This window comes from Danio aesculapii, chromosome 15 (genome assembly GCF_903798145.1).
Source record: "Danio aesculapii chromosome 15, fDanAes4.1, whole genome shotgun sequence".
Classification (NCBI taxonomy): Eukaryota; Metazoa; Chordata; class Actinopteri; order Cypriniformes; family Danionidae; genus Danio; species Danio aesculapii.
This window is the reverse complement of record NC_079449.1, coordinates 16,060,928-16,085,181: the sequence shown is the minus strand read 5'-3', so window position 1 is coordinate 16,085,181 and position 24,254 is coordinate 16,060,928. Positions and strand designations below refer to the sequence as shown.

General features: G+C 33.4%; 1 protein-coding gene across 4 annotated transcripts in view; it reads left to right on the top strand.

Moving 5' to 3' along the window:
- The first annotated feature begins 3,934 nt into the window (after positions 1-3,934).
- Positions 3,935-24,254, top strand: part of spartb (spartin b) — a 20,921-nt gene continuing 601 nt past the window's right edge. The window contains exons 1-8 of one of the 4 annotated variants that reach the window (XM_056473057.1): positions 3,935-4,043; positions 8,240-9,015; positions 14,641-14,838; positions 17,259-17,403; positions 19,707-19,901; positions 20,009-20,167; positions 21,230-21,320; positions 23,416-24,254. The exon at positions 23,416-24,254 is cut by the window's right edge and continues 601 nt beyond it. In XM_056473057.1, coding sequence (XP_056329032.1) covers positions 8,242-9,015; positions 14,641-14,838; positions 17,259-17,403; positions 19,707-19,901; positions 20,009-20,167; positions 21,230-21,320; positions 23,416-23,617 — 1,764 coding nt within the window. In that variant the 5' untranslated portion in view covers positions 3,935-4,043; positions 8,240-8,241 and the 3' untranslated portion in view covers positions 23,618-24,254. Of the gene's footprint in view, positions 4,044-8,239; positions 9,016-14,640; positions 14,908-17,258; positions 17,404-19,706; positions 19,902-20,008; positions 20,168-21,229; positions 21,321-21,466; positions 22,023-23,415 lie in introns of those variants that run through there. The other 3 variants (XM_056473055.1, XM_056473059.1, XM_056473058.1) reach the window with 3 other exon arrangements.

Sequence of the window (24,254 nt, the reverse complement as noted above, 5' to 3'; positions counted from 1 at the left end):
AGGACAGTAAATTTGACGTTATTTTCTCCTCTGGCTGCCATCATCAGTCTCACACAATTGTTTTGCTTTTTCTGAAAGTCTTTATAACATCATCGTGGAGTTTTTCTTTTATTATTTGAGCAAATAAGATTAAAAATTATTTGTTGTTTTTTCCCATATATTCACTGCGCTCTAAGTTTTCCCAACTATGACGATTTCCGCTTCGGAGAAACTTGGAAATGTGAATCGTATCATCATGAAATGTGATCAAGAATGAGTTTTATTAGTTTAAAACGTTTTTAAAACAGTGCATGTTTGTAATGAATTACAGCAATTTTACCATCTTCATAACCACAGCCACATAGTATCAGTACAATTATAAAATAAGATGCTTCAATCCTGGTTTGTGGACGTTAAATCAGGTTTATTTTCTACAATAACATAACGGATATCCTTACAGAAGTGGAAATTAATGTGTCCTGTCACATTTGCCATGCAAAAACAGTGCAAAGTTAACCCCTCGCACTGTGTGTGTGTGTGTGTGTGCGTGCGTGTGTGTGTGTGTGTCCGCTGTGTGTCTGCGTGAACTTTGTAATGACATTGCATCTGACTTATCGTCGCAACTCCACAACATATACATCAAATAATCATTGGGAAAGTTCGTACGGTAGTATTTCTCACAAGGGTTACGTGAGATCTGCTTCCTTCATGACTCTCACTGTGCTGTTTATCTGATGGGGGAACAGTGGATGGGGAGAACCAGCATTAAAGACAGAGGCAACAAAAACAGCTACATAGTGTTCAGAGCTGAAATTCTGGAGACACAAAAGACTTATCTTAATCTTGAAAAAGGGGTAAAATAGGTGCCATTTAAAGTACGCTACCAATGCACATTTAGTACCATTATTCACACTTTTAATTGGAGAGTTCGTTGATTTGCATATGAACATTATTCAAAATAAGGTTGGAAACCTGTTTAAATAACCCTCTACTCATCATGTCGCAGTTGAAAATAACAGATTATTGTTGTTATATAATGTAATGTATATTTACATCTCATTACTCACTAAACAATATGTTAGTTCACTAATGTATTTTACTTTATTATTATTGTATACTACTACTACTACTACTACTACTAATAATAATAATAATAAATGTACAGAATAATACTAATAGCCTTTATTTATCAAGGCAAGTCCTACATTTACATGACCCTCGACCTAATATAAATTTTATTGGCTATTAAAGTAACAGCCTTTCAACTTAAACTGCAGCTTGTAGTTTGTTTTGTCTGTGGGAAGCACAGTGTTTTGTGCTGTTCAGCTGGTCGGTGGAGGCCGTTGCTAATGTTAAACACAAGGCTGTTTGAATGCGCAGTAATGTATGAAGCAGATGTGTCCAATGCACCTTGAGAACTCCGCGAGCGTCGCCAAATAGCTGTCCGACAGTCTCAAAATCTCAAGTCTTCAGTATTTCCCCTGCCTTTATCTGTGGAGAAACACAGCCAGAGGTTTTCTCAGCCTGAAGTTTATACATACCTCCATCTCCAGGTGTTTTCCAGTGTACTGTACGTCCAGCAGCGCAAAGCTAAACACGGACTGAGTGGACTCAAACACCCCGTCACTGCTGGAGTTAAACGTGCACACAGCACCCTCTGTCGGTCAGTGGCTTTATATTATATTATTGGTTATAGACCAGGGGTGCAAACTTTTTCTTATTAAGGTAAAAATACCAAACTGGAATACAATAAAGTTTCTATGAGTAATTTACTAATTTATTCCTTAATATTTAAAAATAACTACAAAACATTGCTTTAAATTATATTAACTAATGCAGTATACTTGAAAAAAAAAATAGATAAATATATATATATATATATATATATATATATATATATATATATATATATATATATATATATATATATATATATATATATATATAATGAACTTATTACATTAAAAACTTAAACAGTCCCATTAATAACACAATAAAAAATAATTATATATATATATATATATATATATATATATATATATATATATATATATATATATATATATATATATATATATATATATATATATATATATAATTTAATTTAATTTAATTTTTATAATAAAATAAACAAATAATTCAATAATTCAATGCTGAATGCACTAGTGGTGACTCAGTGGTTAGCACTGTCGCCTCACAGCAAGAAGGTTGCTGGTTTGAGTCTCGGCTGGGACAGTTGGCATTTCAGTGTGGAGTTTGCAGGTTCTCCTGGTGTTTCTTCAGGTGCTCTGGTTTTCCCCACAGTCCAAAGACATGCGCTATAGGTTAATTGAATAACCTAAATTGGCCGTAGTGTATGTGTGTGAATGAGTGTGTATGGATATTTCCCAGAACTGTTGGCGGTTCATTCCGTTGTGGCAACCCCTGATGAATAAAGGACTAAGCCAAAGAAAAATTAATGGATGAAAGAATTTTATTAATACAACAAAGATTGCTACCCTGTGAAAAAAATAATACAAAAACACAAAAGTGTGCTAAAAAAAACCTAAATGTATGACCTTAATAGCATTAATACATATTTAAAAGATTTTTTACATTTAAATTGATTTTAAAAATAATGTAATTTAAAATATGAGAAATAATTCATAAATAATAAATAATTAATTTAATTAATAGTTAAAAATATGAAATATATTAACCATAATTTCATTCTTGCTACGTCATAATTTAATGGTTATTCCATTGTGTTACTTTTACCATTTTCTTATAATTAATTGTGATTTTTGTTTGTGTGCAAAGAATTATCTTTATACCTAAAACTGTCTGGCATTAATCTGTTTACATAAACACAAACATCTCAAAGTCCAAAAGCACATGATGATTTTTATAAGTTGCAGCTTTTCATCAAATGTGTTGGAAAAACATTTTGAAAACAAATAGAAAGAAAACAGCTTTTAGTTATTGATTCAATTATTTATAAAAGAGAGAAAAACATGCTCTGGAAATTTATTAGTCTTTCAAAGGCTGCAGGAAATTCCTCCCTGTACAAATTAAAACCTTCTTACAATAATTCCATGTGCTAAAAACAATATTTATGGCCGTTAAATGTGAGAAATGAAATGGGGATATTGAGAAATGGATAAGCTACAAAGTTAGAATGAAGACTGGATAACATATGATTGTTAGCTTCAAACTGTTAACACATTTTAAACACTTTAACATTTTTATTATTTATTTATTATTCAAGAAAACAGTAACAGACAGAACAAATAGAGCAAAGAAACAAAACATGATGAGGGTTGATTTACAACAATTACAATTTACTGTGCTAATTTAAAATATAGCAATGTAATATATAATAATATAATAGTAAAATAATAATATTTTATTATTAAATATAATAATAATAATAATGTAAAATATACTTTATAATTAACTTAATTAATAACTTTTTGGCCTGACTTCATAGAAAAAATGTAATAAATAATACATTTTGGAATAAGTTTAGTCCCAAATAATGTTGGGTAAAGTTACTTTTAAAAGTAACACAATCTTAATCTTGAAAAAAATGCAAAAACGCAAAAATAACATAACACAAAGACTACTTTCACGTTACTTTCCTTAACAAGTAACTAAGTAACAAATTTACTTACAAAAGTTACTTTATTCTTTATTTATCTTTTTATAAAAGTACTTTGTTTAAATGACTCAAGATTGTAATAGATTACTTTTAAAAGTCACTTGACCCAACACTAATCACAAAACAAAGACGTAAATAGTAAACGTTAAAAGTAAAATTAAAGTATTTTACTATTTAACAAACTGAAAACGCCAACAATGCCAGAACCAGACTGATCTAACCAATCAGGAACATCAAAAAGCAACATGTGACCGAAAGCGGTAGTGGACGCGCTGCAATCTGCATCGATTTAATAAACTTCTTCAGTCAGTCACGCAGTAGATACGCAGGAGTCGGGCAGCTGCTCGGCTGTCAGAGAGCTGAAGCTGTTCAATCAACAAACCCGGAATTACTTCATATTTCACTTAATTTATCACATCTCCTGGTGAGTTACCATATTAGAAATGCTTTGATAAGTGCTTTAAATGTAACTGATGTAAACACTAAAAGTTAAAGGATATCGTGTCGTGTGTGCCTAATGAAAGGGTGTTAGCTAGTAACACTATTACAATGTTTTGATTGTGTGGAGTTAATACTTAATAGGATACTCGTGTTTCAAGATTCACTCGATAAACTGCTAGCTGGCCTCTTTTTACTGTAAGTCTGAATGTCACTAGTCAATGTTAAGCAGGTGTTTTGTTTGTAAATCCTCATTGTATGACACGCTCGTGGTTGATTACGTCAACGTGATGTGGGACTTGCTGGTCCAATGCTAAATTGAGGTAAAGTTGGTTTTATATTCACACATTCAGACTTTCTGCTTAATGATATAATTTCAGAAACGTAACGTTATTTTTTTGTAAATACTAATTAGTGAAATCATATTAGCAGCCAATGACTATCAGAGTACAACATTGTTTAGTCAAATAAATAGTGTTTATGTTGTTTTAAGTCATTCTTACATGTGATTTCAGACCCAATATTCAAAGTACCATGGTAAACAATATAAGGTTATGCTGTATAAGGTATATTACAAGTTATCACTGAACGAATGTGCGAAAATAAAACCAACTTTATCTCAATCAGTGCTAAAAGGCCTGGAAACAAGTGTCATAAATAAGCTTATTCAACTGGATTATCTATCAACTTCATCTTTTGCTAGGTGATTTCTTTAGAAAAGTACCATAATGATACCAGGGTGCCAGAATATGATGGTACTTTGATTCCTTCTCACACTGTATTGAAATTCATAAATTGTCTTTGTAATTTTATCAAGGAACATACTTTTGTTTAATATGCTTAAATGTATGTAATGTCCAATATGGAAATGTAACGTTATATAAAGTGTTTCATGGCAATTTCAAAATATGCTCATGTAATTTATGTTGCAGCTTGATAACAAATCTGTGTGAGGATGAAGGGGCAATGTGTTATATATATATATATATATATATATATAAGATAGATTTTCCTTTAAATGTCTGTTAAAATAAAACATGTGCTTTTGTACATTTAGGTGTAGGCCCTACTCCTTAAAAATGCAGCAAAAAAAAGAAGAAAAAAAACGTATAAAACTATATAGATATATACTACAAGGTCTCATACAAGACTAATGCTTGTTTCCTTTTTTAGAGGGAACATTGATTTGAATATGAACATGGTAATGTGGAAGTTAAAAATTACGTTATTATGGGCCAAGCTTGCGAAGGCACCTGTGATTGTACCAGTTCCTATAGACCCTTTTCACGTTTTCGGGTTTCTCAGTAGTGGAAGTCGTCATAGTTACAAATATTTTTTTTATTTACCCTTATTTGTTCAAATAATAAAAGAAAAACTCCACGATGGTGTTATAAAAAATTGTGCGAGACTAATAACGGCAGCCAGAATATAGAAAAACGTCAATTTTCCTGTCCTGCCCCACAGACACTGCATTAGAAAAGCCTTGCACAAGCGGTAATTCATTTTTTGTAATTTATAAATGCACATAAATGTTTATACGTTTTAAAAAAATCTAAGTATTAAAAACTTTAAAGGATTTAAGATGCTGATGACCGTTAAACATGTCGTAACAGGCTTGGGAAAAGGGTCCATTATTATTATTATTATTTATTATTATTCTGCCACGTTTTGAATGGCAGCCCAAATAGGCGTTTGCTCCAAAGTTATGAAGTTTGGCATACTGATAGAGGACAGCCTCATAGTTAACAACAGAAAATTTGGAGCCTCTAACTCAAACTCTCTAGCGCCACCACTTGTCCAAAGTTGATCATTTTAAATGGCAATAACTTGTGAACCGTAAGTTGCAGAATCAAAATTCGTTTTCCCCTGAATCATTGGCAATTTCCAAAAATTGTTATGTTTTGTGTCTTTTTCTATTGTTAGTATTACTTTTCACACTCGTCCTAAATGGTTCTTTCATTTTCCGCCAAAATTGGGTCAGATCATCACTAGACCATGCTGGCATGCTGGATTACTCGAACCATTCTGGAATAACATGCGATTAAAATCGTCAAGGCATGCAAAAATATACTTGATCTATATCTCTGCAGTACTTAGTTATAGTCACACCAAACTTGTGTTATGATAACTATGATCTCAGGTTGCCTGCACAGTTTTGCCACAGTTCCACCTAGTGCCCAGGAGATATTAAAATGGCTATTTTTGCTTATATCTCATGAACACTTTGGCCAAACTTTATAAAATCTGTCTCTTTACAATCAGAGTGAAATTCTGAGTCAAATGATTAGGGCTGGGTGATAAAATTGGTATCGATATTTATTGACCGAACACCATTGTCAATAAAAAAAAAAGATTTGGTATGTAGATTCAGTATGTAGATTCAGTATGAAGCGCTATAGTTTTATTAAAATATGGCTGCTGAGTGCGCGCCTTGAAAGCAATGCCAATAAGCTTAAGGTGTAAGTTTGTAATTTCCAATGGAGGCGCGTGAAATGCACAACGCGCACATGGTAGCAACGCGCTGTTAACCTTGCGCATTTTCCAGCTGCACCTAGTTGAAAATATCTCAACTTTTCAGAATGCCGCAAGGGCACTGCAATGTAATCAAAACTAACCAGTCTGTTTCACACTTTGTATAGAATATGCACATTTCAGTAATAACGGCAGACTATTTACCTCAGATAAACACAGCGCATCCAAACACTGCAGCGCTTTTTACTTTTCTCCATAAACTTGTAATGCAATCGCAGCAATGGTTTGTTTAATTGTCATCCTCTGAGAAAACATTTGATGGTCGCCTAGTTATGAGAGATGCCAGGGGAGTGCAGGTACAAAGTTCATTATAAATGGTCAAGCACCCGCACGTGCTTGTCACTTCAAGTCAGAATAACAACACATGCGGAAATGAGTGCCATGGCTAGCAGCAGTGAAGCGATTGTAAATAAAAAAAGATTTAAGGATGTTGCCAGAGTGGCTTTTTGGTTTCTTTTCTCGTGCATCCCAGCCACTAGCTCCCCATATGAAAGATTTTTTAGCATAGGGGTAATATAGTCATTGAACTTCACGATGTGTAATGTTGCAGTATGTATTTGAATAATGATGACTAGCTCCTTTACTCAAATGCTCAGGTTTGATTCTCATAATTTGTGTTGTTGACAGTTGAGTTTAAGGTTTACTGTATCTTTATTATTCACACCTTAATACTTTCTTTGATTGTTCAGTATTTATGCTTTACCATTGCACACACTTTGTAACATTTTATTTATAAAGTTTAAGAGTCTCTTTAACACTTGTGTTTATTTTATTATAAAGAAGAGATTAGACATTTTGTTTAAATATTTTTGTTTTTTTCTATTAAAACTATTTGCCTTAGTAATGTTCGTAAATTGAAATAGTGGTTACATAAAACCTAATATTCCTAAATGTAAATGTATTGTTAAAAAATATTCAATAATTATCAATATTGAATGAAATAAAATGAAACATGATATTGTGAATTTTTTATTTTTTTTTGCAGTATCGCCCAGCACTACAAATGTTGGGATTTGCCATTTTGGGAGTCATTTTTTTTGCCAAAAAATGCTATATTTTACAAACGTATTAAACGTGACAAATTGGTATGCGTGTTTAACTCCATGCCCTAAAAGTGCTCAAAAAGTTCCAGAGCAGTGCCACCTTGTGGCCAAAAGTTGTAATGAAAAATGCTAATAATTTCTGCATTGTTGACCTTATTGTCATTAGACTGGTGGAACTCCTCCTAGACCAGGGATCACCAAACTTGTTCCTGGAGGTCCGATGCCCTGCAGTTTTTAGCTCCAACCCTAATCAAACACACCTGAACACGCTAATCAAGGTCTTACTAGGTATACTTGAAACACTCAGGCTGGTGTGTTGAGGCAAGTTGGAGCTAAACCCTGCAGGGCTCCGGACCTCCAGGAACGATATTGGTGACCCCTGTCCTAGACCGTTTGTCCAATTTTCACCAGATTTGCCTCAGATCGTGCTGACAAAAAGTTATATATAAACGATATAAAATTTAGCACATTACATAAGAGAAATATTGAAATGTGTAAAACGGCGAGGAAAATCATGTACTTGTGTGGCGTTGAAACAGTATTGACCTGTGTAAGGATACCATATTAAAACACATAGTATTGACTGCCTTCCTACTTGTCTTTTCAGTCATGGAGCAAGCAAAGCAAGATCGATTTGATCACGCCAGGCTGCAGGTGATCAAAGATGGCTACGAGAAGGCATTTGAATGCATCAATAAAGGACTGAACGAGGATGAAGCAGGCCACAAAGAAGAAGCTCTCAAACTGTATCAACAGGGGCGGCAGCACCTCCTCAGGGCTCTCAGTGTGCCCTCACAGGGCGTAGAGTGTGTGGGTCCTTCCTGGGAATCGGCTAGACAAATGCAACACAAGATGCAGGAGACCCTCAGCAACATCACCACCCGTCTAGCCATGTTAGAAATCACTCCGGCTCCAAACGAAGTCTCAAATGGCACAGCAGCCGCTCAGAAACTCTACCCTGAAGTCCCGAAGGTGATGCCACAGAGGCCGACTCCACCACAAACCATCAACGACAGAGTTGCAGGAGCGTCAGGTGGGCAGACGTCTCCTACAGTACAACCCAATATATTATGCGAGCAGCCGCCTGCATACACCCCTCAAGCTGCTGATGGACATCTGACCATCTCCTATGGCACAGATTCAGGCGAACTCTCTGTGGTTGGCGATGAGTTTTACAGTCATACAACTAATTCTACACCTGCTGGGAGTAGTCTGGGGGAGGATGGAGAGGAACTGTTTTTTCTTCCTCAAGGGGTGCAGATTTTTTTTGTCACCCCTGAGGGGCACGTGAGTGCTCCTTCTTACCCAGGGTACCTGCGCATTGTGAAGTTCACCAGTGAGCATTCAGAAAGGATTCCCAACAGACCGCCTGCCTTTCTCCAGGTAAGAATTTATAAAAAGAGACTTGAATTGAAAGTGAATTTCTGTTTTGGTTCAATGGAAAACAAATCGACAAGCTTATGTATTGACATTCATGAAATAGACAATAGCCTACCAGATTACCACTGTCTGTCAATTGTATATAGCTTTGTGTTCCTATTTATATAATTATCATTATATATAATCTGACGTTGTTTTGCATTTCTATTAACGTCACAATTAAGCACTTTTTTTCAAATTGAAGTTAAGGCATAAATCTAATTTAACTGTCATATAAAAAGTCATATTAAGCAAATGAAACTTATTTAAAAAATATTTTAAAAGTTCCAATTCTGCAGACAAGGTGATTGTCAAAAACTGGAAATCTTTCAGTAGACCTCCGATCTTCAAGTGGATCTCCGGCCCCGTTTACACTAATACATTTTAGTTTTTTAGAATGAAAACGATCCGCGTCCACACTGGCGTTTCACCCAGCATTTCTGAACAACTCTCCGTCCACATTAGACCGCTGGAAACGCACATCACGTGACCACACACATTAACTCTGGCATGCGATGTAGCGTACGTGGACGTCTGAGCTCCAGGCATTCTACCCAGATGAGAGCTGTGCACGTCGGACTGTTCATCAAGCATTTAATATTTTCTATATTTGTTAAACGTGATATTTAATTCATCTTGTCTCTATCTAACGTCATATTCCCCGACTTTTTGAATGACTTGTTCTCGGAAACACGTTTTGGTTGAGTGCAAAGATAAGTTAATATTATAATTTATTTAACCACGTACACGGATTCTGCATATTTGAGTGATTGCTTGCATTTACTCCCTATAATGTGTAAACTTATTGTACCTTATACTTTTATAATGGCCATTATTAAATATTAAAACTGATATTCAGCAAAAGAGAGGGTATGTTTCGTATTTTCAATGAGAATTAAAGGAGGCAGTAAAGTTATAGGCTCCGTTTTGTTATAAATATGCATACAGTGAAGATGACGGTCCTATAAATGTCTGTTAAGTTAATATCAAAATAAAAATAGTCAGTTCCTTATATCATGTTTTCATTTTATTGCTAAGAAAGTGAAGCAACGTAGCCAGGGGGATGTGAATGAGGTTATAAAGTACCCTGATCCCTTTGGTGATTTACCCGACGTGTCCTCAGGAGTTTGTTTTCCATATCAAACTTGCAAAGTCTGAACTTACAAGGAGAGGATGCAAGACTGAACTTTGTGTAGGCTACTTTAATATTGAGGAAAAGCCCCAATCAATCTGAAAAAGCCTCCGTTTTCAGATGTATCCTTTTTCCCCCATTCACACTGACACAGAGCAGCAGCGTTTTAAAAATGAAAACATGCTCTTCAGCATTTTCAAAAAGCTCTGTTTTCGGCACTCGAAAACTTTAAGGTAGTTTGGACGGATGGCGTACACGTAGCAAAACTTATGCGTTTTAATACTAAAATGTATTAGTGTAAATGGGGCCTCAGAGTTAGGATGAGTTGCAGCTTTTGAAAAATGTTCCCACAGTTTATATGGAAGGATTAAACTTTATTTTGATAAATGGGGACATTTTTGAATTTCTGTAACCCACAATGCTAGCAAACATATAACGATATAAAAAAATTATTAAGGCTATGATATTAGCAACCCCCACCCCTCCTTTTTTTTGTATGCGTTTTGGTTTATTTACTCAATTTAAACAGCTTTATTTATTTATTTATTGTATTTATTTATTTATTTTCTGTTGTTCTGCTTTTTTATTAATGCTTGGAAAAAGCACTTGAAAAAGTTGTTATTCTGATATTACTCAAAATGCTACTGCCATGCATGTATTTAAGGCAAACACTACCTAAAACAAAGAGATAAATAAGCAAAATAGAAAAAGAGCAAAATAATTTTATTAAACAGTTATATCCATCAAAATAAGAGTTTGGTGTCCAAACATCATTAGAAATAGAAAAGTTGTTGCAAAAAAAAAAAAGTACTGTACATACTGTATGTATATGTGTGTGTGTGTATATATATTTCTCTTTTCCTGTTTATTAAATTTTTTTCTTTATTATTTCCCCCCCCCCAACTACTGTGATCTCAAGCTTATTTTGTTAGTTAAATTAGTTCCAGTTTTGGCTTTGGTGATGGCTAATCTAATGTATACTATCAAACACAAATATATTATTGTAAATCATCCTATAGAACATCTAAATTTAAAAGAGAGATCTGTGATAGGTGCGCTGCATTTGACGCTAAAATTATTAGCCCTCTGGTGAAATTTCTATCTTTTAAAAAATATTTCTCAAGCTTATCAAATACAAGTTTTCAACAAACTTTTTAAATCAGTTTTAATAACTAATTGTCTTTTTGTTCACTATGACTATAATATTTTTCTAGTTATTTTGCAAGATATTATAACATTATAAAATATGACATATTTAAGGAAATTTTGAGCTCATAGACATGAACAAAGTAATGTTGTTCAATTACTGGAATTTGGATGGAATGGGCAAGTAGTGTTGTTTTCAACTCCTGGTGTCCTGTAACCTACTTTCACAAGCGTTTGTCTGACCCTAACGGTCTTGAGATGGTGTTGCCCTTAATGAGGACAGCCTCGTACACTATTTCTTCACAGTGTCATGTGAGTGTATGCTCACCGCTTCTATCCAATAGGCTTTCACTGAGTGATGTCATCTTGGAAAAGCCCCGGTCATCCGGTGGTCCAGAATGTGGTTTATCAACTGATGGTAGTTTCCTGAATTATTCATCTTCATGACAGACAGTATATAAACAACCTGGTATAGCACAATACATTTTACACTTTGAACACCGCTCTTCCGTCATTTTGTGAAAACATTTGATCATATTGTGACAAGAGTACACTTTGAACACCACCCTGATTTTGTTTGTGATAACACTTGATAAGATAACTAATGTAAACACTCAATTCTGAGATAATCACATTATGAGGTAATTGTATAGAATTTCTATACTGAATAGTAGTAATACAAATACAGTACCATTGACCTGTGCCCTAATATAAAGAGTATCATCTCTTAACACAGGCATGGGGGTCATAGATTGGCTGTGTCATGAAGCTGAATAAAGAAAATCCAGTTGCTGCGCTTTAGGCTTTGCCTGTAATCCAATTTAATGCTAGCAGTCATGAGGACGAGAAGAATGAATCGGATTGCTTAGCTGTCCACTGTCTCAACTTCAGGAGGAAATCCAAACCTGCATGTCACATTCTGATCCTCTCTGGAGAGAGCGTAGGGAGAGCAATATGCATTTGTGACACTCCATTACAAGTTAATCCATTACATATTTGTGGAAAACAAATATTCATTCTATTCTACTCTATTCTGTTTTATGTTCTATTCGAGTATTAGATAAGGGCTGGATTAAAATCCAAAGCTTTATTAATTAATATTTTAAGTTATACAAAATGTATTTAAAATGCTTAATAGGAAAGTTTGTTTTCATAAAACTGTCAGTTATTCTGTAATAATTATTAGTAAATATTTAATTAGTACATTTAATCAATTAATAATGTTATTTATTAATTAATGAATTAATATATCATATATTTATTATTTGATCCACATAATGGACTTTATAGTTACAATTTTACTGTAAAGTTCCCAAGAGTTTAAAATTAAATATATGGTTTTGTTAGCTCACATTGCTAGATTTGTGGTGAACAGATCTGTGCATGTCATTAGGAAAAAAAATCCATAGCTTAAAATTAGCTGTAAATTAATATTAAGTTTATATAAATAAATTATTGTAAATACTGAATATGAAAGTATTTTTAAAATACATTTTTGTAATTATGTTAACTATTCTGCAATAATTATCATTTTATCTATTAAATAAATAATAATAAATTTATTAATAATAATTACTAATTATTATTACTATTTATTATTTGATCCATAGAAAGAACTTTATAGTTACTATTTTAAGAAAATATAATTATCTTTTTAATATATTCAAATTGGAATTGTGATTGGTATGTTTTTGATGGAGTAATTAATGAGTAGGAATTTTTATTATTTGTTATGTAAAGTCAGGTCTTTGAATCTCACAATTTTAAGGAAAATACATAAATTAATGAAATATCTTTAAAGATGTGTATTAATCGCTGCACGATTAATCAAAAAAAGATTGTGTCACACAAGTCTTCACGTTGTTTTGTATCCATTTCCCGGGACATGGCCTACTCTATCCTATAGAATCTGATGATGACAAATCTGGTCTCATTTTACCAGTAGAAAAATGGTCTAATAATGTTGTCCATGACTGATTCCAAGCAAATGTCTCAGACATAGTAAATCAACTCCAGAATACAACTATTCATAATTCTGATGATCTTCACTGTGCATTAAGGACCAGGACAATTTTAAAGTTTATTCAAGTCTACCATTCCCAGTTTATATAATATGTAGCTTTTTACCAAAAGTAGACCTATACAAAATATTATCATTGTTGTTTTACTATATGTTCAAGAAATAACAATAATAATAGCCTACTCAAATTAATCTTTATTTTACATCTTCAGAATCGTGCGGAAATCATGATGTTTATTTTAAGCAAAAAAAAAAATAGTGATTCTCATTTTAGCCAGAATCACGCAGCCCAATGTGTCTTTTGATGAACCAATTACGTTAGTTACAAATTTAGTTCATAATTCAGTACAAAGTTTATATTATTTGATTAGAAAATAAAGCTTTTCAAAATTGACAATTTTTAAGTTAATTTAAAGCAGTATTTCCAATAAGAATTGTGATTTTGAATATTTCTGATTAAGCATTGCCATGAATTAAGACTGTATTGTTTTAACAAAATAATTATTTTAAGGAGATATTAATGATAAAGTAGTATATTCCAACCAGAAATGCAAGCTGTATATTGGATCAAGCAATAACATTATTTATTAAGTAACAAAAACGAATAATAAAATAATAAAACATAAACGAATAATAGTAACAAATTAATTTTATTATTTGTTTACAAAGCCATCAGTAATCTTGCTCCTCGGTACCTTACTGACTTGCTTTGTCCATATACCCCCTCTCGATCATTGAGATCTAATGATCTCAATTTACTCACCGTGCCCAGAACACGCCTTAAAAAACGAGGTGATCGAGCGTTTGCTGTTGCTGGTCCTAAACTCTGGAACGCTCTACCAATTCACATTAGACTTTCCCCCTCCATTTCTGTGTTTAAGTTTGTTTTAAAGACCTATTTAATTTCTCCTTAATCACTGTTTTATTGCTTTTATTTGTAAAATCTTTCTTTTATATTCTGCTTCTCTGTCTTTAGCACTCTTATGTACAGCACTTTGGTCAACCTTGGTTGTTTTTAAATGTGCTTTAATAATACAAAATGTTACAATACAATAGAATACAATATTTATTTATAAAGTACTTTTAGGCTGGACTGTTTGTTAAAGTGTATTAATATCCTGTAAAAAGACAGGTGAAAACATGTTCCTGGATCAACATCCTCATGCTTATCAACGTTTATTGCTCACACAACAGCAATCATATCAGCCATTATATTTGCCCTGATTTTGTAGGTTAAAGGTTAGACTTGGTTACATCACACCAATTTTGTATTATTTATTAAATTTTTCAGGTTTGTGACTGGCTGTACCCCCTGATGTCCTCTGACTCTCCAGTCCTGCTCTGCAACACTGGGGTCTACATGTTCCCCGACATGATGTCTCCCACTCCGGGCTCATATGTCGGGGTGGTCCTTTCATCTGAGCTTCCCCAGAAGGAGCGTGAGCTCTTCCAGAATGTTCTGTCTCAGCTGACTGACCTGCGTGTCCAGGTGAGCTGTCCCTGTGTCCTCTCCCATCCCACCTCAGAAACACAGGGCTCAGCTGAGGCTTCGGAGCAGGTGTGGTGCTCAAACTCGTCTTAGTCTGTCTGTGCTTTATGTTGCTGACTCGATGTCTGCAGATTTCAATATTAATTCAAGCATCTCACACCTGTTGCTGCCCCTGTTTGGTATTTTGTTCAGCTTTTTCTTTTTTCTTTATTGTAGCAGAGTTTAGTTTTTTACATACGAATGCTTGTTTTTGGAAGATTTCTGCATGTTGCTTCTATGCATTGGGCTCATTTCAATGCATCAGCCTGCCTCATTAACCTTTAACTGTCTTTGCAGATTTCAGATGTGTTTGAGAGTTTAAAAGATATATTTAAGGTACTAATGCATTGTAGCATCACTGAATGACAAGTGCATTTGGGTAGTGTATACTTGTATGGAAAAATTATACTCTAATAATATGTTTAGTTAAAATATTTTTAAAACTAACTATATATTTATAAATGCAAACAATAATCTATTGTCAAAAATCTATGCTATTACTTTCATAAAAAAAATTTAAATATAATAATAATAATAATAATAGTAACAACTTGTTTCATGTGCAAGAATTGATGCAGAATTAGTCCTCATCATGCATATGTATTGTTATCATTGTTTTTATTATTACTGTAGTATAGTATTACTTATGCAGTTCTAGTTCATTTAAAATATGGTTCAGTAATAATAATAATGCTTTTTATTTTGTTTATTTATATTTAGGAATGTTTATTTCAACATCCATATATATCCATACATGCCTACATGAATATTTTACCAATCAAAAGTTTAGTAGGATTTTTAAATGCATTAAAATAGGCTTCTCTTGCTCACCAAGGCTGCGTTTATTTAATTAAAAATACAGATAAAATTGTGAAATGTTATTGCACTATAAACTCACTGTTTAAAAGTAGTTTATAATTTAATGATTTATTCCAGTGATTTTAAAGATTAATTACTCCAGTCTTCAGTCACATGATCCTTCAGAAATCACTCTGATTTTATTATTATTATTATTATTATTATTATTATTATTATTATTATTATTGTCAGCGTTATTTCTATTATTGGTAATGGTAATAAAATCAATAATGACTGGAGTAATGATTTCATTTGAAACTACATACAATAAGTAATAAATACATATTTAATAAATAATATTTAACAATTTTACTTTTTTTTTTTTTTTTTCTTTTTTTTTACATTTAATAAATGCTGCCTTAGAATAATTCTGTTAATTATACAGAATCATTTTCTTAAAAAAAATACATGGAAAAAAGACCTCAAACTTTTGACCAGTTGTGTGTAGTAGTAGTAATAATAATAATAATAATATAATTAATAATTTAATTATTGAGCAATAATAATATTATTAATGGTAATAAGGATAATTGTAAAATTATAAATAAAGACAACACATATATTGTATCATTATATTACTATGATTATTTAAATAATTATTTAAATGATAATTTATTGCATTTATTTATTTATTTATTTATCGTTATGAATGCTTGTTTTCTTAATAATATTAAGATACATCATTTATAAAGTATAATAATTTGTTCCTCCAATCAAAATTATGTAAAAACTACATTAAGAGAAAATGTTTCACCTTTAAGTTGAATTTGCAGTATGGAGCTTCTGTATCTTTTACCATTTAACGCACTTGACTTTCATGTGGTCCTTACAGTGCTGCTATGCTTTCTGCTGCTTGCACTAATATTTAAGACCATTTCTCACATTTGGCTCTGAATATGAATTTCTTTACGCATGAAATAGTGAGCTGGCTTGGCTTGTGCTTTTCAGATGGCACACTCCCTGCATTCACAGCATACAGGAGAAGGAGAATTAATTAGCTGTAATGCTCTTAGCAAACCAAGAACACCGTTGTTTCCATTCTCACCAGATAGAGGTGAACAAACACAAAGCCAAGTGAACGCACAACATTCGCACAATTATCCTTCCATTTTTTTTAAGAAGCATAATAATGAGTCACAATCTCAATCTAACGGTTATGTGAGTCAGAAAAAACATTGTGCTTTTTAGAAATCATTTCACAGAGCAGCTGCTGCTGAGTTTGGAACCAAGTGCCGCTGTTCCCTGTAAAGGAGGGGTGACGACAAACACCCCTATTGTTTAGGAAAATAACAGGTTGTTGTAGCAGACCATGCTGACTCACTGGCTCAAGTGTTTAGAGACAACAAAGGATTTTTTTTGGCAGACGACGACAAATCTGGAAGCATTCCCTCCTTGTGTCATAAACAATACTGGCTAATGTCCATTTGCTCATCTATTTGCTTTTAGTGATTGCTCGAGCTGCTGCTGCTGCAGATTTTATAATGCCTTGTCTAAACTGTTGTCCGCTATCCTGTGTCTCCAAGGCATCAGATGGTGCAACCGACACCATTAACCTGGGTCAGAAGGTGCCGTTGGGGCCTCCAGCAGCTGAAGCAGCGCCACCTACTCCTGAGGAGGAAAAGGTGCTTCCTGAATGGAGTGAGAAGGTGGCACAGGGCATCCTGACTGGTAAGCAGAGGGGGCTGATGCTCCTACATAGGGGCTTTGGTGAGGAGAAGAAGGGTGTATCATATTAAATGTACATTACCATTAAAAATAAGTCTTAAAGGTCCCTTGAAATTAAAATAAAGTTTTTTAGATGTTAGTATGGGGCTGGGCGATATGGCAAAACTGCAATCTTGACAATTATTTTCCATATTGAACGATAACTATATATATTTTGATATAAGATGTTAATTCTTGCAGATTAAAATGTCCAACAATGACAGAAGCCACAAAAATTAGACTGTCCATTAAATGGCATGAATGACATATTTTTGGTAGCCCAAAAAATTCAGTACATCTCTGATATTAACACACTTTTAGATTCCCATTGTTGCACATTTCTGCTGTGTGATTGGCTCTTAGATCAGTATAGAGTAAAGAAGTCCAGAGCTTATTTCTCTCTGAATGCCTGAATGCCTGAAGAGTTTTCAGGCACTGAATGCCTGAAGAGTTTTTGCCACCAAAACAATCCCATTTCATGGGATTGTTATTGAAATAAATTTTCTTGCGATTCAATATAACATCGTTTATCGGCCCAGCTCTGTTAGTATAAGCATTGTTAGTTTTTAGGATATCCATAATAGTACGCACCTAAAGTGACAATTTGTGTTTAGATGATATTAAATTGATGTAAACATGTAAAGCTTGTACTTTGTCAATTTCACCAAAATGGAATAACAGTTTTATTGACTTCACGTCATACTTAAGTTTCTCATCAAATCCTGACCAATCAAATGCTTTCTAGTATCTGACATGTCCCGCCCCTTTAAAGATGCTTCATTTTTTTGATGCACTTGAGCTCAACCACTCTTACTGGCAGAGTGGTAATAAAGCAGTTTTTTAAAAAGGGGAGGGGCTACATGATGTCCCTCACTCTCTTCATGTTTTGGTTGAGAACTTCAAACATCGGATAAAACTCACGGGTTCACGGGACCTTTAATTTTACTGGAATGTGTTAAACTATTATTTGGATTTAAAAATGGTTATGTATTTTAATAAGCTCAGCAGCCAGTAGTCGTCACATAATCCTTCATGAATTCTTTGGGCTGGTGCTGGTTAAACATTGCATATTTTTAACACGAAATGTTTAATATCATTTTATATCATGTTTAAATATTGTTGCTAATAGTTTTGTTAGTAAACCAGGTAAATGGATAAGAGCAATTCCAGCGTTATGGATGTGACATTTGCAGTAAAAACTCAAAACATAAATTCACATAGAAAGCATATGCTAACATTATATTGAAACCTCTGTTGATATTTTCCAAAACAACTGACCACAGTGTTAAGAGACACGAAAAATATCAATCTGTAAACATGTTTTGTACTTTAAATGAGGAAAATAAACGTGCGTTATGAATGTGACCTAAAAAGTCTGAGAGTGTAGAGCATACAACTTACTTTGTAGAAATTCTGTGAATTGAACTGCACAACCCCCCAAAAATAATGATAATCAAATGAATAAGAGTTGTCTCTCTATAGAACAAAAATGATTGATTTTATTTAATTTAATATAAGTGTCGTTATGGATGTGACATCTCTCCGTTATGGATGTGAAGTTCATACGTGTGTGACTTTGGTAAATCAAATATAATGGTTTGAAAATACTGACAGAGACATTTTTGAGAATTTCTAAAGTACTGTAAAATACTTGCGTACACAAAAAAACCTAGAAATGGTTTTCTTATTTTGGTGAAAACTTATTTTGTTTCATGGCAAGGTTGACATTTGCATGGAATTACTCATAAATAATTTTTTTTAGTTTACAAATTGATTTCTTTCTTTCTTTCTTTCTTTCTTTCTTTCAATTATTCATTTATTTATTTGCTTGTTTGTCAGTATATAAAAAAATAATTAAAGCTTTATTTGATTTTATGGTTGTATGAAATTTATAAGAATATACAATATGAAAATTACCAAGCCCAGTTTTACTTGCCTAAACTTTTGGTCCTAAAGGTTAGATATAGAAAAAAAGTGTAAATATACTTTACTTTTTATGCATTTATAGACACTAATATAACATTATTGACATTTTCATAGAAAACTTTACACAGTATTGTTTGATAACTTATGGTACACCATACATACCTGGGTCAAAAATGATCTCAACACAAAACAGGTAACATGTATTGTACCAAATGCCTGAAGTGTTTTTGCCACCAAAACTATCAATACACATTCCTTAAAAAAATAGCAAAGAGATAGGAAATTGATTGATTGACAGACTGATTGAACTCAAACTCTTCTTTGTGGAAATTTGCGATTAGGAGCTTCATGGCTGAGCTGGGGGCTCGTGAAAGGAGCAGAGTACACAGGGAAAGCCATACATAAAGGAGCATCGAAACTCCGAGAGCACATCACTCCAGAAGACAAACCAGCTCAAGTCAGTCCCACTGTATCCAAAAGCCTCCATGTAGCCAAACAAGCCACAGGAGGAGCTGTGAAGGTCAGCCAGTTCCTTGGTGAGGACTTTTCTTAAATTCATCGTTTCTATTTAATAATGGTTCGAGGCAGATGATTGTTTAAAAGTGGATGTTCTGAGCCAAATACTGGTTCTTTTCTGTTTCAGTGGATGGACTGTGCACTGTTGCTGGACATGTTGGACGTGAGTTGGCTCCACATGTGAAGAAACATGGAGGGAAGCTCATCCCAGAGTCTATGAAGAAAGACAAGGATGGACGATCCAATATTGACGGTGCCATGGTGGTGGCAGCAAGTGGAGTTCAAGGTAATGTCAAATCTTCCTACTTTTAGTTAGGGCTGGGCAATATGGTAAAAATGTAATCTCGATAATTATTATCAGAATCAGAAAGAGCTTTATTGCCAGGTATGTTCACACATACGAGGAATTTGTTTTCGTGACAAAGCTTCTACAGTGCAACAGGATTACAGAGACAGGACAAAAAAAACAGATAATAAATATATTTAAAAAAAAATAGAAGTAGTGAGTGCAAATATACAGATTGACAAGTGTATGTACATGTTTATTACTATATACAACGTTATATGTGCAGCTGTTATGTGCAAATTGGCATGTAAAGTGTGTTGTTAAATAAGTGTATATGTGTATAAAAGTGTATAGCAAGTAGTGATGTTGGTTCCACAATTATTATCATCAAGTGTTCATGAGATGGATTGCCTGAGGGAAGAAACTGTTTCTGTGTCGGGCTGTTCTGGTGCGCAGTGCTCTGTAGCGTCGACCAGAAGGTAAAAGTTCAAAGAGGCAGTGTGCTGGGTGTGAGGGGTCCAGAGTGATTTTGGCAGCCCTTCTGCTCGCTCTGGATAAGTACAGTTCTTGGGGAGTAGGAAGGGTTGTACCAGTGATTCGCTCAGCAGTCCGAACTATTCGACGTATTTGACGTCCTTATTGAATGATAACAATATATATTTCAATAGAAGTTAATGCTTCCAGATTTAAAAGAGTATCCCAACAAAGACTGAAGCCACAACAATTAGAGGGTCCATTAAATGGCATGACATATTTTCAGCTGATAAATTTCCAGTGGCTAGAAATTTAGTACATGTCTAATAAACACACTTTTACATTCCCATTGTTGCATGTTTCTGCTGTGTATTTGGCTCTTAGATCAGTATAGAGTAAAAAAGTCCAGAGCTTATCATTATTGACAAATTTTAGCACGATTCGATATAATATCGTTTATCGGCCAGCCCTACTTTTAGTTGACAAAAAATGAAAACACTTCCTATTCTGACAAATTATCATTTTTTTAGGGGAACAAATCTTTAAATATGTGTATAATGGTTGTGTATGATGGTTTACTTTTGTCAGGATTTGCAACGATGTGGACGGGGTTAGAGGTTGCAGCAAAGAACATCGCAAAGAGTGTTGCTACTGAAACAGTTACCACAGTAAAACACAAGTAAGTACCTCAATGAGCATCTCAGCTCATTCGACCTGCTCACAGTTGATCATAAGTGTTTTAACTTTCTGCATTTGCTCACCAGTAACTTTTATCAGAAAAACAAACCGCGCTCACACTAGTTTCTTCCATCTATTTATTTGCAGATTTAGGGGTCTGGAGAACATTTCAGACACCCCAAATGAAAACAAGTAGAGACAGTTTTCCTTTTCACCCTATAAAAGGGCCTTAGTTAATGGTCACGAGCATGGCTGGAGCTTACATGCGTGTCTGAATCAGTCAGCACTTTGCATGCAATGCTAATGATTTATTGGATATAATGATTAAATAGCATCCGCAGCACAGTGATGAATTTAATAACTGTGTCTAACAGCCAAAACTAGTTAATCTCTTTGTCTTCATTGCCTTATTTTTCTTAACTTTTGAACCTTTTAAAACCTCTGACTCTAATTATGCTGTTGCATCAACAGAAGGTTTACTGCTTTTTTCCCCAAATAGCAGACATAATCATCATCATCATTATTGTAATCTGACGGAGATGTAAAGTATATACACTATTGTTCAAAAGTTTGGGGTCAGCAGGATTTTTAATAAATTGCAGTAGAATTATTCATAAAATTGCAGAAGGATGAATTTAGTTGAGAGTACAGGCATAATGTTTCAACATATTTCAGAGGATGAATAATAATAAAAAACATAAGACTACACAAAAAATATTAATCAAAATATATAATAATAATAATAATAATAATAATAATAATAATAATAATAATAATAATAATAATAATAATAATGATAATCATAAATGTTTCCTGAATTAAGATGCTGAAAATTCAACATTGCATCACTGGAATAAATTGCATTTCTTAAATGTATTAAAATATAATTTATTTTATATAATAATTATTATATAATAAATTATTTGATAATATTACTATATTGCTAAATCAACAAATACAGTTTTGTATGCATTGTATGCATCAACAAATACAGTTTGTATGAGAGACTTTAAAAAAAAACTGACCTCAAACTTTTGAATAATGTACTTTATGCTGCAATTGCTCTGTTCATTATAATTATGGTTTATGATTTAGGGCTTAAATCTTGCCAATAATTATTAAGTCTTTAAAACTGGGAAATAATGGTATTTATTACTATAGTAAGATAACTTGGGATTTTTATTTATTTTATTAAATGTTTCTTTACTCAAATAAATTTTGTATTATGATCATTCATCATTCCTTTTCTAAATGTGCTTAAAAATATTAACCATTCAGAATTTGCCTATTGCACATCACAACTTAATAAGCAATTTTATATGGAATCTGTTAGATTCATTTTACATTATAAGAATACGTCAACACCAGTTTTAAAAGGATAGTTTACCCAAAAAATGTAATTTTCTCACCATTAACTCAACCTTAGAGGTATGACTTTCTGTCATCTGATGAACACAAATCAACATATTCTGAAGGATGCTGAAAAAAACTAAAACATTGACACACATAATAGAAACAAAAAATACAATGGAAGTCAATGGCTGTTTTTTTTTTCCTCTGCATTCATTAGAATATCTTCCTTTGTGAAGAAAAGAAAGCAATTCTAACAGGTTTGGATCAAGGAGAGGATGAGTAAATGATGATAGAATTTTCATTTTGATGTAAATTATGCTTTTAACTAAAAACTGAGAAGGTTTTGTGTGTTTTGGCCATTCGTTTAAACAACAATTCTGTTTTGGGGCCTGAAAATGATCTTAAAATCATTTTTCTCTGCATAAACTACAAAAATTATGATTCCGACCAAATCAACAATGGTTATCTGCAGCAGGGTATGCATGCAGGTGCATAGTAATTCCTTACAAAGTGAAATTGCCACCTACCGGCCTCGCATTCATAATTGAGCATTTATAGTCATTTTCACAGCTTGTTTTAATGTAAATGTACCCTAAATCAGACAACAACTGGATCCCTGCATGTGTGTGTAACTGCTTTGCTCAGCTTTAATTGTTTTCCATATCCTAAAGCTTCTTCCATCGCCTCTTTTCTCCACCCCGTTCCACTTTTTTTTTATTGAATCTGGGTTATCTGTAATCAAGGTATGGGCCGGATGCGGGTCAGGCCACAGACCATGCCGTCAACTCTGCTATCAATGTGGGTGTCACGGCCTTCAATATCGACAACCTGGGGATCAAAGCAATGGTCAAGAAGACTGGCAAAGAAACTGCCCATGCCCTTCTGTCAGACTACAAAGTCCAGCAGCCGGGCAGTGAAGTTGAGAAACACAAAGACCAAAAATAGACATGTTTCTGGTGTCCATTTTTAAGAGCAAAAACCAAAAGTCATGATTTCAAAGAATGAATGAAGACATGGATGGATTCTCGTTGTTTTTTTTTTTTTGTTTTTTCTTTTAAGTGAATGCTTTTGGTTATGTAACTGACTATTAATTCCAAAGTCTTTATCATGGTAAATAGACTGGGTAAATGGTAAACAGACAGCCCTGCCTGCCGGAAAGTGTTTCTAATCTTTCCTTACACTTCACCAGCAATAGTAACTCAACATATCACCAGTTATTTTAATTATATGTTGTTATTTTTTAGGTTATATTAAAGCATCAGTAGTTTTGCTTGGTTTATATCTTATAAATGGACGCTTTAAACAAATTTCAAGCCAAAAATGGACTTTACTGTTTTCCCATAGAGCCTTAACAGATGTTATATTCTTGTATTTAAACAAATAAAAATATATCTGAGCTTTAATTTGCTGTATATATGTATAGTAGTCAACATTTGAAGTGGTTAAAGTTTCTTTTTAATTATTCAAGACAAGAATGAGTGTTGAATAGTTTTAGGACAGCTTTTATAAATGGTTTGACCCACTTCAAATGTTGACCACGGTATATATATAAATTGTATGTGCTTCATGGTAGATATTTTAT